The 15638-nt window shown below is 48.0% G+C and overlaps 1 protein-coding gene across 1 annotated transcript in view; it reads right to left on the reverse strand.

The window, feature by feature from the left end:
* The window catches only part of JPH2 (junctophilin 2), a 90424-nt gene that overhangs the window by 9496 nt on the left and 65290 nt on the right, over positions 1-15638 (reverse strand). The window contains exon 3 of the mRNA XM_068262305.1: positions 1260-1378. Coding sequence (XP_068118406.1) covers positions 1260-1378 — 119 coding nt within the window. The remainder of the gene's footprint in view (positions 1-1259; positions 1379-15638) is intronic.

The raw sequence follows: 15638 nt of genomic DNA on the forward strand, positions 1-15638 counted from the left end.
TGGCCCTACCTCCCGCTTACCTCACCTCCTTCCTTCTATGGCCCTACCTCATGCTTGCCTCACCTCCTTCCTGCCATGGCCCTATTTCCTGCTTGCCTCACCTCCTTCCTTCTATGGTCCTACCTCCCGCTTGCCTCACCTCCTTCCTCCTATGGTCTTACGTCCTGTTAGCCTCACCTCCTTTGTGCCACAGCCCTACCTCCCGCTTGCCTCACCTCCTTCCTTCTATGGCCCTACCTCCCGCTTACCTCACCTCCTTCCTTCTATGGCCCTACCTCATGCTTGCCTCACCTCCTTCCTGCCATGGCCCTACTTCCTGCTTGCCTCACCTCCTTCTTGCTATGGTCCTACCTCCTGTTTGTCTCACCTCCTTCCTGCTATGGTCCTAACTCCTGCTTGCCTCACCTCCTTCCTGCACTTCCTGCTTGCCTCGCCTCCTTCTTGCTATGGTCCTACCTCCTGTTTGCCTCACCTCCTTCCTGCTATGGTCCTACCTCCTGCTTGCCTCACCTCCTTCCTGCCATGGCCCTACTTCCTGCTTGCCTCACCTCCTTCCTGCCATGGCCCTACTTCCTGCTTGCCTCAGCTCTTTCCTGCTATAGCCCTACCTCCTGCTTGCCTCACCTCCTTCCTGCTATGGTCCTACCTCCCGCTTGCCTCACCTCCTTCCTGCTGTGGTCCTACCTCCCGCTTGCCTCACCTCCTTCCTGCTATGGTCCTACCTCCCGCTTGCCTCACTTCCTTTCAGCTATGGCCCTACCTTCTGCTTGCCTCACCTCCTTCCTGCTATGGCCCTACCTTCTGCTTGCCTCACCTCCTTCCTGCTATGGCCCTTTCTCCTGCTTGCCTTACATATAGCTTCCAACTGTTACTCTTTTAGAAGTTACAGCCGATCCACATCTTCTGATCTACACCTCTAGCTGAATAGCTCAGTATTTCTCCACCACTGGGTTGGTGTTTTCTGATTGCCTGAGGCCTGAGTTGGTGGTCACACATACCTGGCTGGCTGGTTGGTGGTCACACATGGCTGGCTGGTTGGTGATCACACATACCTGGCTGGCTGGTTGGTGATCACACATACCTGGCTGGCTGGTTGGTGATCACACATACCTGGCTGGCTGGTTGGTGATCACACATACCTGGCTGGCTGGTTGGTGATCACACATACCTGGCTGGCTGGTTGGTGATCACACATACCTGGCTGGCTGGTTAATGGTCTCACATACCTGGCTGGCTGGTTGGTTGGTGGTCACACATACCTGGCTGGTTGAAGTCGGGGGACAACTCTCGGGCAATCGTCCTTGATATGCTGGATTCATTGTTGGCTGCCACGGCGGCCTGATCTGCTCCATCTGCCTTGGCTTTGGCATGTGTTGTCCTGAGGGAGAAACCGACATTAATAAGGGTTCCTTGTTATAGGTGTGAAGATGCGTACATTAAATGAGGCCACCTGAAAAAACAGGTGCGGGGTGCAGCCCAAACATCGAGTTATTGCTAGAGCATACTTCTAAATTATAGAGTTAGAATAATGTTAATAAAACAGTATAAAAAAGGGCACAGGATGAAGCCAAAATGTTAAAATATCAGCTATAACAATAAAAATGGAAAAATATTTACAATCATAATGAGGATGGTAAAACATTGTTACTAAAACTAACCCTACTCTCTCACAGAACCCTGACTCTACCGATGCCTAATCCTAAAACACCCACCCCAGGTGGTGCCTAACCCTAAGACAGCCCCCCCAGTGGTGCGTAACCCTAAGGCCCCCCCCCCCCCGGTGGTGCCTAACCCTAAAATGCCCCCCCGGTGGTGCGTAACCAGAACCCCCTTCCTGATGCCTAACCCTGAGACCCCCCCCCCCCCCCCCCCTTCGTGATGCCTAACCCTAGGGCCCGTTTCCACTCTCGCGGAAACGGCCGCGAATCCGCAGAGTTTCCCCGCAGGCAAATCGCGCGGGGAAACTCTGCCATAGGGGACAACGGCGCCGCCGGCCGAATCGCTTGCAGTAGCGATTCGGCCGGAAACCCCCACAGAATTCGCGGCGGAGGCTGCGATTCCCATAGCCGTGCATGGCACGGCTGATGGGAATCGCCTGCGATCCCGCCCACCCGCTCAGTGCCAGCGTGCGTCTACGAGACGCACGCCGCACTAGTGGAAACGAGCCCTAAAACTTCCTTCCACCACCACAAATGTAAATACAAAAAAAATTACATTTCTAAGTTCATTTCAAAATAAGTTACAAAATAATTGTCAAAACTAACTTCACAATAAATTTAAAAAAAATCTCAAAATTAAAAGTATTGGTTTGACGGGCCTGGCGCCCTCTATTTGGCACCCAGATTTCTGCTTTTGGCACCTAATAGCTGATGTTTTGCATTACTGCCTATGGGGAGCCCAAGCAGTCCATGAGCCGCAGGTGCCCAAATGTCCTGCTTCCGGGAAGACTTCAATGTTCACACTTGTTTTATGGCTCTTACACGGTGGGCCTCCAGGCTGTGAAGGTCACCAGGGGATAGGCGAGCAAAGGGCTGTGAGGGTCACCAGGGGGGAAGGCAAGGAAAGGGGTGTGAGGGTCACCAGGGGTGGGCAAGGGAAGGGGTGTGAGGGTCACCAGGGGGAGACAAAGAAAGGGGTGTGAGGGTCACCAGGGGGAGGCAAGCGAAGGGGTGTGAGTGTCACCAGTGGGAGGCGAAGGAAGGGGTGTGAGGGTCACCAGGGGTGGGCGAGGAAAGGGCTGTGAGGGTCATCAGGGGTAGTCAAGGGTAGGGGTGTGAAGGTCACCAGGGGGAGGCGAGGGATAGGTGTGTGAGGGTCACCAAGTGGAGGCGAGGGATAGGTGTGTGAGGGTCACCAGGGGGAGACAAAGAAAGGGGTGTGAGGGTCACCAGGGGGAGGCAAGCGAAGGGGTGTGAGTGTCACCAGTGGGAGGCGAAGGAAGGGGTGTGAGGGTCACCAGGGGTGGGCGAGGAAAGGGCTGTGAGGGTCATCAGGGGTAGTCAAGGGTAGGGGTGTGAAGGTCACCAGGGGGAGGCGAGGGATAGGTGTGTGAGGGTCACCAGGTGGAGGCGAGGGATAGGTGTGTGAGGGTCACCAAGTGGAGGCGAGGGATAGGTGTGTGAGGGTCACCAGGAGGAGGCGAGGGATAGGTGTGTTAATTACAACAGAGAGAAAATGTGTGCATCAACCAAGTGAACCTGTGAATGTGTGCATCAACCAAGTGAACAAATCTGGCAGCCCTGGAGCAGGCTATTTGCGCCTGTCCTCCCCTTATGTGTCGCGCCCAGGTCATGCGCATATAGCAGAACGCAATGGGCGTTAAGGTAAGTGCCTGTTTTTAATCTTGGGAGGTGTGTGCGGGCGGCTCTTCCCGGCGCTGGCCACACTGGGGAGATCGCCTGCACCCCCCAGCCTCCACCTCCGAGGTGCCGCTGTGTGGGTTCCAGGCGGTGAGAGAGCCTGGGACCCCCGCGGCCCCCCGGTTGTATGGGGGCAATGGGAAGCCTCCTCGTGGCGCCCCTGGATAGTGCTATGTAGCATGAACTAATTCGCGCAGGGCGATTGTTTTGCGGTTTTTGGTTTTTGACCCTGCATATTTAGGCATGCGAAAGCAAATGCATATTTGCATGAGCAATGTCTCGTGATTAGCCAATAGGCCAAATTTGCAAAGCCAGATTTGTCAGGTTCACTTGGTTGATGCACACATTTTCTCTCTGTTGTACCGGTAATTAGCGAGGGATAAGTGTGTGAAGGTCACCAGGGGGAGGCGAGGGATAGGTATGTGAGGGTCACCAGAGGGAGGGGAGGGATAGGTGTGTGAGGGTCACCAGGTGGAGGTGAGGGAAGGGGTGTGAGGGTCCCCAGGGGGAGGCAAGGGAAGGGGTGTGAGGGTCCCCAGGGGTTACAAAAGAAAGGATGTGAGGGTTTCCCCCCCCCTGGGGGAGGCAAGGAAAGGGGTGTGAGGGTCACCAGGGGTGGGCGAGGAAAAGGGGTGTGAGGGTCACCAGGGGTAAGCGAGGGAAGGGGTGTGAGGGTCACCAGGGGTAGGCAAGGAAAGGGGTGCGAGGGTCACCAGGGGTGGGTGTGGAAAGGGTTGTGAACATTAGGGGCCGTGTCAGTTTTGCTGGTGGACCTGTGATTTGTGGCTATGTGTAAAGTATATATGATGCCTACATAATTTGTATATATTCCTGGGTAAGTAGTCTTTCTCCCGCCGCACAGAATAATCTTGCTAAACTGCTGTAATTGGATGCGGTGGAGAAACGGTGATAACGATTTGTCAGCAGAGGCCGGACGCAGCTCTACGCACAAATATAGTCCAGGCAAAGCTCTGCTGACAGATTTATATATTTATATAGTGTAGCTTTTTATAGCGCTGGGAATTAATGTGACAGACACGACCAGAATATAGAACGCATAATACTGAAAGGGACAGAAACTGGGGGGCTGCCAGGAACATGGAGGGATAGATCACAGCAGAACGCACAGAAGACCAATCGACCGGTGGATTAAACACAGATCGTTGAGTTTTTGAAGTTTTAAGATGGTATTTCTATACGGGAGGCCTGTGGAATATTAAACAGGTAACCAAGGATTACGTCATCGGCAGATTGGACCTCAGTAATGACACTGAGGAGACCATTCCTGAGTGTTTGAGCACTGCATGGTTCCTGCCTGGTGGGGCCATAGATGACTTGTTCTGGTCACTGATTTGTGGTGGAATCTCATAACTGTGGCAATTCTCTCCTGTATTTGGCCTGTCCTACGTCAGACACCAGATTTCATGCTTCTCAGTAACCGAGGACTACACACTATTGTTGTCTATACTGGCTTGGTAAAGTAAATCCATCTGTGAGGGATGAGTGGTGCGATTGGTGACTTTGGCTAGCAGAAAGGGCCTCTGGGAATGGTCACACAGACCTCAGGCCACCCATGTTGAGATGATCTCCATTTCCTCAGGTCGGTAATGAAAGCTACATCTGCTATATGGAGCATGGAGTAGTCAGGTGCAAGTTTCTATACGTTCCCAGGCCCCCTGCTATGTATATACGAGCAGCTGTTGTCTGTCCATGCAGGGCGTCCGCTTTGCAGAGGACAATATGGAAACACAGCAAACAGAAACCAGTATCGCCTTTCTACAGAAATACCTCCAGGATTATGGTAAATGTTCTGTGGAACGCTGGGAATGTGGCCCAAGACATTGCTGAAACGCTGAAACTTAAATCCGTGCCGCAAATAACTTCCCTCTGTCATTAATCAGGTGCAGAATAACATGGAAGCTGCGGTATATTTATCACCACATGAGGAGCGCGAGGGCCACAGACTGCCGCGCGAGAGCCGCTTCTTAAGGAATGGTATCATAAAATTCCACTTCTGTAGTAATGTTTCTAGAAACGTAACCCCGTGCTACACAAATCTTACTGTTTCTTATAAAACCCTGAATAGGACATCTGTGACAAACGCCCGCAAATCCCGTCCACTCTGCCGCAGCTGCCATACAGGTCTCACCTACTAGGGGCTTCTGGAGACAAATCCATGGTGAGTATAGTAAACATTTGATTGGTTGATGTGCTCATACATGATATAATTTCAATTGTATGTACAATTGGTAAAATAAAGTTATCAATTTCACACTGGAAATCGAGGTTATTTTGCTCCCCTCACTCTCCGGTTTGATGAGGCTGCTTCCACACAGGGACGTTACAGGCGCACGTTAGTGCAGCCTGTAACGCTCCCCCAACGCACAGCAATGTAACACAAGTGGGCTGTTCACACAGCCCACGTTGCGTTACATGTAACGCTGCACGTTCTTAAGAAAGTGCAGCATGCTACGGTGTCAGAGCGGCTTAAGCCGCGTTAGACTGTCTGCACATGCGCAGTCATGTTGGGGAGGAGCGGAGAGCAGCCAGGCACATGGCTAATTAATATTCACTGCACGTTGTGACGTGCAGTGTTTACTTCCTGGAGCGGCCGCTCTGTGCGGTGATTGGCTGGCGGGACCAAGTGATGCCGCATGCGCACAAGAGTACGCATCACGGACGCCAGAGTGAGCTGCACAACGCGGCTCACTCTGACGTCCACGACGAAGAGCACCAGGCGTAGCGTTAGGTGCACGTTATGCGACCTTAACGTGGCACCTAACGCAACGTCTTAGTGTGCAAGTAGCCTTAAAGGAGAACGGCTAATTACAACCTAACTAGCCAAATCAACATTTTTATAAAGATAAGCAATGTGGTAGTGTCTCTTCTGAGGACAGAGAGTTTCAGCACAGATCAGAATAATCAGGTAAAAAGGGCAAAACTGGAAGGATTAGATCGTTAGTCTTATTATAAAAAGTACATACACAAATATACATTGGAGCTGGCAAATATATCCGGCAGCTGAAAAGATTGTTTGGATAGAATAAGGAAGAGATGAGCAATGAGAAAGATTGTCTGAAATTTCAAAATACCGAGTTGGGGTCCAGTAAGTGATAGTCTTTGATTTGTGGCTAGTGTCCTGTTGGCCTCTTGATTGATGGAATTCGACAACAGATGATAGACAAAGGACTCTGGACCAAGTGTGTCCCTGGATTTTACCCACTTCTCCAGCTGGGAGGGAATAGGACATGCAAATGTCCAGCCTTGTGTAATTGGAATGGAGGGCAGAGAGATTTTGGCAGATTTCTTGCTTGGCGAATCTCTCAATGCCCATTGGTCATAACAGGAAATGGGTTGCCTATTTGCCTTCAGCAAGGCACCGCGAATCCACAGATCTGCGACATGAGTGGTAAACATGGAAGTGTTACAGAAACCTTGATTGCGCAGCCACCGTAGACACGGTCTGTTTAGAAATCACTCCATTGGTGCGTCAGACTAACCTTACTAATTTGTCAAAAATGGTTTGATTTGTATGTTTGTATCACCCTAAACCTATGCATTCTGAAGAAATATGTATTGTAAACTAACTGGAAGTTTACTTGGCATGCTAGTATAGCAGCTGCCCAGATACGCATCAGTCCCATTCTTTAGGGTCTGTTCACATCGAAAACCGCAAAACGCCGGCGATTACCGCTGGCGTTTTGCGGGAGTGATTTTTCTGCGATTAACAAGGAAAAATCACTGGACACTGCGGCGGTTTTGGAGCAATCGCTATTAGCGGTGCTATGCATGCTGATCGCTAATCGCGAATCGCCGGCAAGCCGCTGCATGTAACATGTTTGCAGCTAACGCTAACCGCAAATGCGGCAGTGAGAACACTGCCATAGTGTTACATGTTGTAGCAGTTTTTAAAAATACGCTAGCAGTTTGCCTTGAGCGGGAATCGCGCGATTACCGCTCAAGTGAGAACGGGCCCTTAAAAGCTCCCCTGAGCTGGGCAAAGGTGTGGAAACTACAGACACCCGGATTGTGGAAACCTGGTCTAAGCTAGGGATGATCAATGAGATGCAAACATTTCCAAGTTCATACTGGGTTACTGTACATACATGCAGCTCGAAAATGGACCAATCAAGTCCCACCTAGGTTTAAACTGGTCCATTTTCAAGCTGAATATATTTGCATAAAAATGTACATAATCTTGCATGAACTCAGAAATATTTGCATCTCATTGATCCCGAAGTCTTATCCATTTCTATCAACGTTAAAGGAATATGGATGCACTTGGGATAAGGTCCCCTTTTTATGTGACTCTAAAAGCTTAAGCTAATGAATCCTGTACTGGAAAAGGTTAGGGTTCTTGGTGTGAATTAAAGGACTTTGTGAGTCTGTAAGAGAAATATGACTGTAGGAGGTTATGATGCATTTAATAGGTCACAACATCCAGCAGTTTTTATTGCTAGATCTTGAAGTTTATCAGAATTTGCGTCTTCCCCACAATTATAAAAGTGCTGATGGGGCCAAAATATCGGGGAGTCCCCAAACACCAGCTTTCAACTTCTGCCATTTAGGAGAAAGTCTATCCACTTTCATACCCGCTTGCTGCTCTCTACTGCCTTTCCGCTGCATTCTGCCTACCGTCCCATACGTTCCGTTTCCTGCTACTGCTTTCTGCTACATTCTGCTTCCTGTCTGCCATGTTCCACTTCCTTTCTGCTATGCTCTGCTTCCTGTCCGCCATGCTTCACTTCCTCTCCGCTACATTCTGCTTCCTGTCTGCCATGTTCCACTTCTTTTCCACTATGTTTTGCTTCCTGTCCTTGTCCCCTCTGCTATATATTCCACTTTCTGTCCACTGAGGAGGAAGAATTGCATCGGACCCCCAAACCAAACCCTGATCAAGAACCCCCCCCCCCCCCAAAAAAAAAATACCAGTGTGCACATTTTACCCGCCAATGTAGGAAGTCTCATCCAATGCCAGAAATGTTCTCACTTATCTTTAACTATTTATGCCGCCTGGACGTGATCCTCACATCCAGGCGGCTGCTCCGCACACGCCCCCGTGCCGTCCCCCGGTAGACCGGAGATCAATGAATGGGAACATGGTTCCCATTCATTGATTTAAGTCTCCAGCAGAAAAACAGATGGCTTCTCATCAGAGGCCGAAGTCTTTCTGAAAAATCTCACTGTGGCCATCTTGTGGCCTAATAGTAAAACTACATCTACATACTCTTTTTTATAAAAAATACCACACATTATTACATTTAAAATTAACTGTTTATTTCTCACACCAAAAATTACCCAAATAAAAATTTTTAATGAAAAAAAAATTATTACAATATAAAAAAATAGTTACCTAAGGGTCTGAACTTTTTAAATATTCATGTGAAGAGGGTATATTATGGCCATTTTTTAAATTATAAGCTTGTAAATAGTGATGGACGCAAAACTGAAAAAATGCACCTTTATTTCCAAATAAAATATTGGCGCCATACATTGTGATAGGGAAAAAATTTAAATGGTGTAATAACAGAGACAAATGGGCAAATAAAATACATAGGTTTTAACCACTTAACGACCGCCCCCAGCCGATGGGCGGCGGCAAAGACCGGTCCCAAACGACCGCAATACGCCCATCGGCGGGGGCGGCTGCGGGAGTGGCTATGCGGCGATCGCGTCATTCGTGACGCGATCAGCCGCCGGGGACTGGCTCCGCCCCCCGTTCGCCGTAACCCGCCGGCCGTTCGGAAGCGCCGGCGGGTTACTGGCATCCGGATCGCCGCTGCAACAGTGTATAATAGGCTTTGTAATGTATACAAAGCCTATTATACTGGCTGCCTCCTGCCCTGGTGGTCCCAGTGTCCGAGGGACCACCAGGGCAGGCTGCAGCCACCCTAGTCTGCACCCAAGCACACTGATTTCCCCCCCCCTGCCCCCTGATCGCCCACAGCACCCCTCAGACCCCCCCCTGCCCACCCCCCAGACCACTGTTTGCACCCAGTCACCCCCCTAATCACCCATCAATCACTCCCTGTCACTATCTGTCAACGCTATTTTTTTTTTAAGTCCCTAATCTGCCCCCTACTCCCTCCTGATCACCCCCCCACCCCTCAGATTCTCCCCAGACCCCCCCCCAGACCCCCCCCCCCCCCCCGTGTACTGTATGCATCTATCCCCCCTGATCACCTGTCAATCACCTGTCAATCACCTGTCAATCACCTGTCAATCACCCGTCAATCACCCCCTGTCACTGCCACCCATCAATCAGCCCCTGATCTGCCCCTTGCGGGCAATCTGATCACCCCCCCACACCAATAGATCGCCCGCAGATCCGACATCAGATCACCTCCCAAATCCATTGTTTACATCTATTCTCTCCTCTAAACACCCACTAATTACCCATCAATCACCCCCTATCACCACCTGTCACTGTTACCCATCAGATTAGACCCTAATCTGCCCCTTGCGGGCACCCAATCACCTGCCCACACGCTCAGATTGCCCTCAGACCCCCCCCCCTTATCAATTCGCCCGTGCAATATTTACATCTGTTCTCCCCTGTAATAACCCACTGATTACCTGTCAATCACCCATCAATCACCCCCTGTCACTGCCACCCATCAATCACCCCCTGTCACTGCCACCCATCAATCAGCCCCTAACCTGCCCCTTGCGGGCAATCTGATCACCCACCCACACCAATAGATCGCCCGCAGATCCGACATCAGATCACCTCCCAAATCCATTGTTTACATCTATTCTCTCCTCTAAACACCCACTAATTACCCATCAATCACCCCCTATCACCACCTGTCACTGTTACCCATCAGATTAGACCCTAATCTGCCCCTTGCGGGCACCCAATCACCTGCCCACACGCTCAGATTGCCCTCAGACCCCCCCCCCTTATCAATTCGCCCGTGCAATATTTACATCTGTTCTCCCCTGTAATAACCCACTGATTACCTGTCAATCACCCATCAATCACCCCCTGTCACTGCCACCCATCAATCACCCCCTGTCACTGCCACCCATCAATCAGCCCCTAACCTGCCCCTTGCGGGCAATCTGATCACCCACCCACACCAATAGATCGCCCGCAGATCCGACATCAGATCACCTCCCAAATCCATTGTTTACATCTATTCTCTCCTCTAAACACCCACTAATTACCCATCAATCACCCCCTATCACCACCTGTCACTGTTACCCATCAGATTAGACCCTAATCTGCCCCTTGCGGGCACCCAATCACCCGCCCACACCTCAGAACGCCCTCAGACCCCAGCCCTGATCACCTCGCCAGTGCATTGCTTGCATCTATTTCCCCCCTCTAATCACACCTTGAGACACCCATCAATCACCTCCTGTCACCCCCTAGCACACCTACCCATCAGATCAGGCCCTAATTTGCCCCGTGTGGGCTCCTGATCACTCGGCCAAACCCTCAGATCCCCCTCAGACCCCCTTCCGATCACCTCCCCAGTGCATTGATTGCATCTATTTTCCCCTCTAACCGCCCCCTGAGACACCCATCAATCACCTCCTGTCACCCCCCTAGCACTCCTATCCATCAGATCAGGCCCAATACATCCTGTCATCTAAGAGGCCACCCTGCTTATGACCGATTCCACAAAATTTGCCCCCTCATAGACCACCTGTCATCAAAATTTGCAGATGCTTATACCCCTGAACAGTCATTTTGAGAAATTTGGTTTCCAGACTACTCACAGTTTTGGGCCCGTAAAATGCCAGGGCAGTATAGGAACCCCACAAGTGACCCCATTTTAGAAAGAAGACACCCCAAGGTATTCTGTTAGGTGTATGATGAGTTCATAGAATATTTTATTTTTTGTCAAAAGTTAGCGGAAATTGGATTGTTATTGTTTTTTTCACAAAGTGTCATTTTTCACTAACTTGTGAGAAAAAATAAAATCTTCTATGAACTCACCATACCCCTAACGGAATACCTTGGGGTGTCTTCTTTCTAAAATGGGGTCACTTGTGGGGTTCCTATACTGCCCTGGCATTTTAGGGGCCCTAAACCGTGAGGAGTAGTCTAGAAAACAAATGCCTCAAAATGACCTGTGAATAGGACGTTGGGCCCCTTAGCGCACCTAGGCTGCAAAAAAGTGTCACACATGTGGTATCGCCATACTCAGGAGAAGTAGTATAATGTGTTTTGTGGTGTATTTTTACACATACCCATGCTGGGTGGGAGAAATCTCTCTGTAAATGGACAATTGTGTGTAAAACAAATAAAAAAATGTGTCATTTACAGAGATATTTCTCCCACCCAGCATGGTTATATGTAAAAATACACCACAAAACACATTATACTACTTCTTCTGAGTACGGCGATACCACATGTGTGACACTTTTTTGCAGCCTAACTGTGCTAAGGGGCCCAAAGTCCAATGAGTACCTTTAGGATTTCACAGGTCATTTTGAGACATTTGGGTTCAAGACTACTCCTCACGGTTTAGGGCCCCTAAAATGCCAGGGCAGTATAGGAACCCCACAAGTGACCCCATTTTAGAAAGAAGACACCCCAAGGTATTCTTTTAGGTGTATGATGAGTTCATAGAAGATTTTATTTTTTGTCACAAGTTAGCGGAAATTGATATGTATTGTTTTTTTTTTCACAAAGTGTCATTTTCCGCTAACTTGTGACAAAAAAAAAATCTTCTATGAACTCACCATACTCCTAACAGAATACCTTGGGGTGTCTTCTTTCTAAAATGGGGTCACTTGTGGGGTTCCTATACTGCCCTGGCATTTTAGGGGCCCTAAACCGTGAGGAGTAGTCTAGAATCCAAATGCCTCAAAATGACCTGTGAATAGGACGTTAGGCCCCTTAGCGCACCTAGGTTGCAAAAAAGTGTCACACATGTGGTATCGCCGTACTCAGAAGAAGTAGTATAATGTGTTTTGGGGTGTATTTTTATACATACCCATGCTGGGTGGGAGAAATCTCTCTGTAAATGGACAATTGTGTGTAAAAAAAATCAAATAATTGTCATTTACAGAGATATTTCTCCCACCCAGCATGGGTATGTGTAAAAATACACCCCAAAACACATTATACTACTTCTCCTGAGTACGGCGGTACCACATGTGTGGCACTTTTTTGCACCCTAAGTGCGCTAAGGGGCCCAAAGTCCAATGAGTACCTTTAGGATTTCACAGGTCATTTTGCCACATTTGGTTTCAAGACTACTCCTCACGGTTTAGGGCCCCTAAAATGCCAGGGCAGTATAGGAACCCCACAAATGACTCCATTTTAGAAAGAAGACACCCCAAGGTATTCCGTTAGGAGAATGGCGAGTTCATAGAAGATTTTATTTTTTGTCACAAGTTAGCGGAAAATGACACTTTGTGAAAAAAAACAATTAAAATCAATTTCCGCTAACTTGTGACAAAAAAAAAAAAATCTTCTATGAACTCACCATACATCTAACGGAATACCTTGGGGTGTCTTCTTTCTAAAATGGGGTAATTTGTGGGGTTCCTATACTGTCCTGGCATTTTAGGGGCCCTAAACCGTGAGGAGTAGTCTTGAAACGAAATTTCTCAAAATGACCTGTGAAATCCTAAAGGTACTCATTGGACTTTGGGCCCCTTAGCGCAGTTAGGGTGCAAAAAAGTGCCACACATGTGGTATCGCCGTACTCAGGAGAAGTAGTATAATGTGTTTTGGGGTGTATTTTTCCACATACCCATGCTGAGTGGGAGAAATATCTCTATAAATAGACAATTGTGTGTAAAAAAAATAAAAAAAATTGTCATTTACGGAGATATTTCTCCCACCCAGCATGTGTATGTGTAAAAATACACCCCAAAACACATTATACTACTTTTCCTGAGTACGGCAATACCACATGTGTGGCACTTTTTTGCGGCCTAACTGCGCTAAGGGGCCCAAAGTCCAATGAGCATCTTTAGGCTTTACAGGGGTGCTTACAATTAGGCACCCCCCAAATGCCAGGACAGTAAACACACCCCACAAATGACCCCATTCTGGAAAGTAGACACTTCAAGGTATTCAGAGAGGAGCATAGTGAGTCCGTGGCAGATTTCATTTTTTTTTGTCGCAAGTTAGAAGAAATGGAAACTTTTTTTTTTTTTTTTTTTTTGTCACAAACTGTCATTTTCCGCTAACTTGTGACAAAAAATAAAATCTTCTATGAACTCACCATGCCTCTCACTGAATACTTTGGGATGTCTTCTTTCCAAAATGGGGTCATTTGGGGGGTATTTGTACTATCCTGGAATTTTAGCCCCTCATGAAACATGACAGGTGCGCAGAAAAGTCAGAGATGCTTGAAAATGGGAAAATTCACTTTTGGCACCATAGTTTGTAAACGCTATAACTTTTACCCAATCCAATAAATATACACTGAATGTTTTTTTTTTTATCAAAGACATGTAGCAGAATAACTTTCGCGCTCAAATGTATAGGAAATTTTACTTTATTTGAAAAATGTCAGCACAGAAAGTTAAAAAAGTCATTTTTTTGACAAAATTCATGTCTTTTTTGATGAATATAATAAAAAGTAAAACTCGCAGCAGCAATCAAATAGCATCAAAAGAAAGCTGTATTAGTGACAAGAAAAGGAGGTAAAATTCATTTAGGTGGTAGGTTGTATGACCGAGCAATAAACCGTGAAAGCTGCAGTGGTCTGAATGGAGAAAAAGGCTCTGGTCCTTAAGGGGCGAAAAGACTGTGGTCCCGAAGTGGTTAAGGTAGCATGTATTATTTTAAAGCTTATAATAGCTGAAAACTGAAAAATATTTTTTTAATGTTTTTCTTAATATTCCTGTTAAAATGCATTTAGAAAAAAAATTCTTAGCAAAATGCACCACCCAAAGAAAGCCTAATTTGTGGCAGAAACAAAACAAGCTATAGATCAATTCATTGTGATAAGTAGTGATAAAGTTATTAGCAAATGACTGGGGGGTGAAAATTGCTCTGTTTCATAAGGTGAAATATCCCCGTGGGCTGAAATGGTTAATCTACTCATCTACAGATTGGTCCTATTCTTGAAGGAGGAAGCAATGGGATTACGTGAACCGCGAGTGGAGTGCCATCGGCTATAGGCTGCATAGGTAAGTTAACACTCCCGCCGCAGGGAGCACTATCAAATTTAGATTTTGATTAAGAGCAGCTACACACAGTGCTCACCACTACCCCAATAGTCCTTTTCAGGACTTATTCTGAATACATAATAAGGCTGTATTTGTGATATTGTGCTGTGTAGCTGATTCCTAGGTGCACTGCTACTTGTATTGCACCAGCTAGGGACCCTCCCATAGCCCTGACCACATAATCAGGGCCGGATTTAGGACAAGACCACCTAAGCCCTGGTCTAGGGCACCACAGGAGCAAGGGCACCAAAGCAGCAGGTTAAACTGGTGCAGCATTTGCAAGCTTGCAAATGCTGCAATGCAGGGAGATCAGGCGAGCTCCTGACCACGGTACTCTGCTGCTAGCCACCTGTGCAGCAGCCACCTTGCTCTCCGTGCACATTTGCATTGTGGCTGGCGGCTATGGACTTGGGCAATTTGGAGACGGAAAGGAAGAGGAAGCTTCTGCACTGGACTGCTGTGGTGTGAAGGCGAGCTGGCTACCCATACCGAAGGGGGGGGGGGGGGGGGGAGTGATTAAGGGGAAGTCATCAGGCTACTAGAGAGAAGGTGGGGAGGGGTCATATCGCTACCTATACCGAAGCGGGGGCCGTTGGTGACAGTGGCCTTGGGCAGTAAAAAGTACAAATCTGGCCCTGCACATAATAGGGCTGTATTTGTGATATTGTGCTGTGTAGCTACTTCCTAGGGGCACTGCTACTTGTATTGGCTTGAAAGGAAACACAAAAGGAGACTGAGAGCCCACTATAGTATAGTATATCAGCAAGTGGTATAGTGCACAACAAAGCAATCGTTATACTCACAAATGTTGGTTGCCACAACAGGTAACCACTGGAAAAGCAGGTGGGGAGAATTATGACCTGACCCCACTCAGGTTTAAGAAGTCGCTCTCTGTAGATAGGAAGAAGTGGGGAAACACCCTTCCACCAAGGGTGGACTAGAAAATTTCTTAGAGTAGTAACTTAGAGGTGCCAATGAGATTAAAAAACGTCTAAAAAAGGGGTAGTAGGTGGACTCTCCTCCCTTATGGAAAAAAAGACCAGACAGTGGTATGAAGTAACTTTTATTAAAAAAGCTCCAAAGTTGCAATGAGTTTCACGGGCCACAATCCTGCTTCATCAGGCAATAATATGG

The sequence above is a fragment of the Hyperolius riggenbachi genome, chromosome 12, assembly GCF_040937935.1.
Source record: "Hyperolius riggenbachi isolate aHypRig1 chromosome 12, aHypRig1.pri, whole genome shotgun sequence".
In the NCBI taxonomy this organism is placed as follows: domain Eukaryota; kingdom Metazoa; phylum Chordata; class Amphibia; order Anura; family Hyperoliidae; genus Hyperolius; species Hyperolius riggenbachi.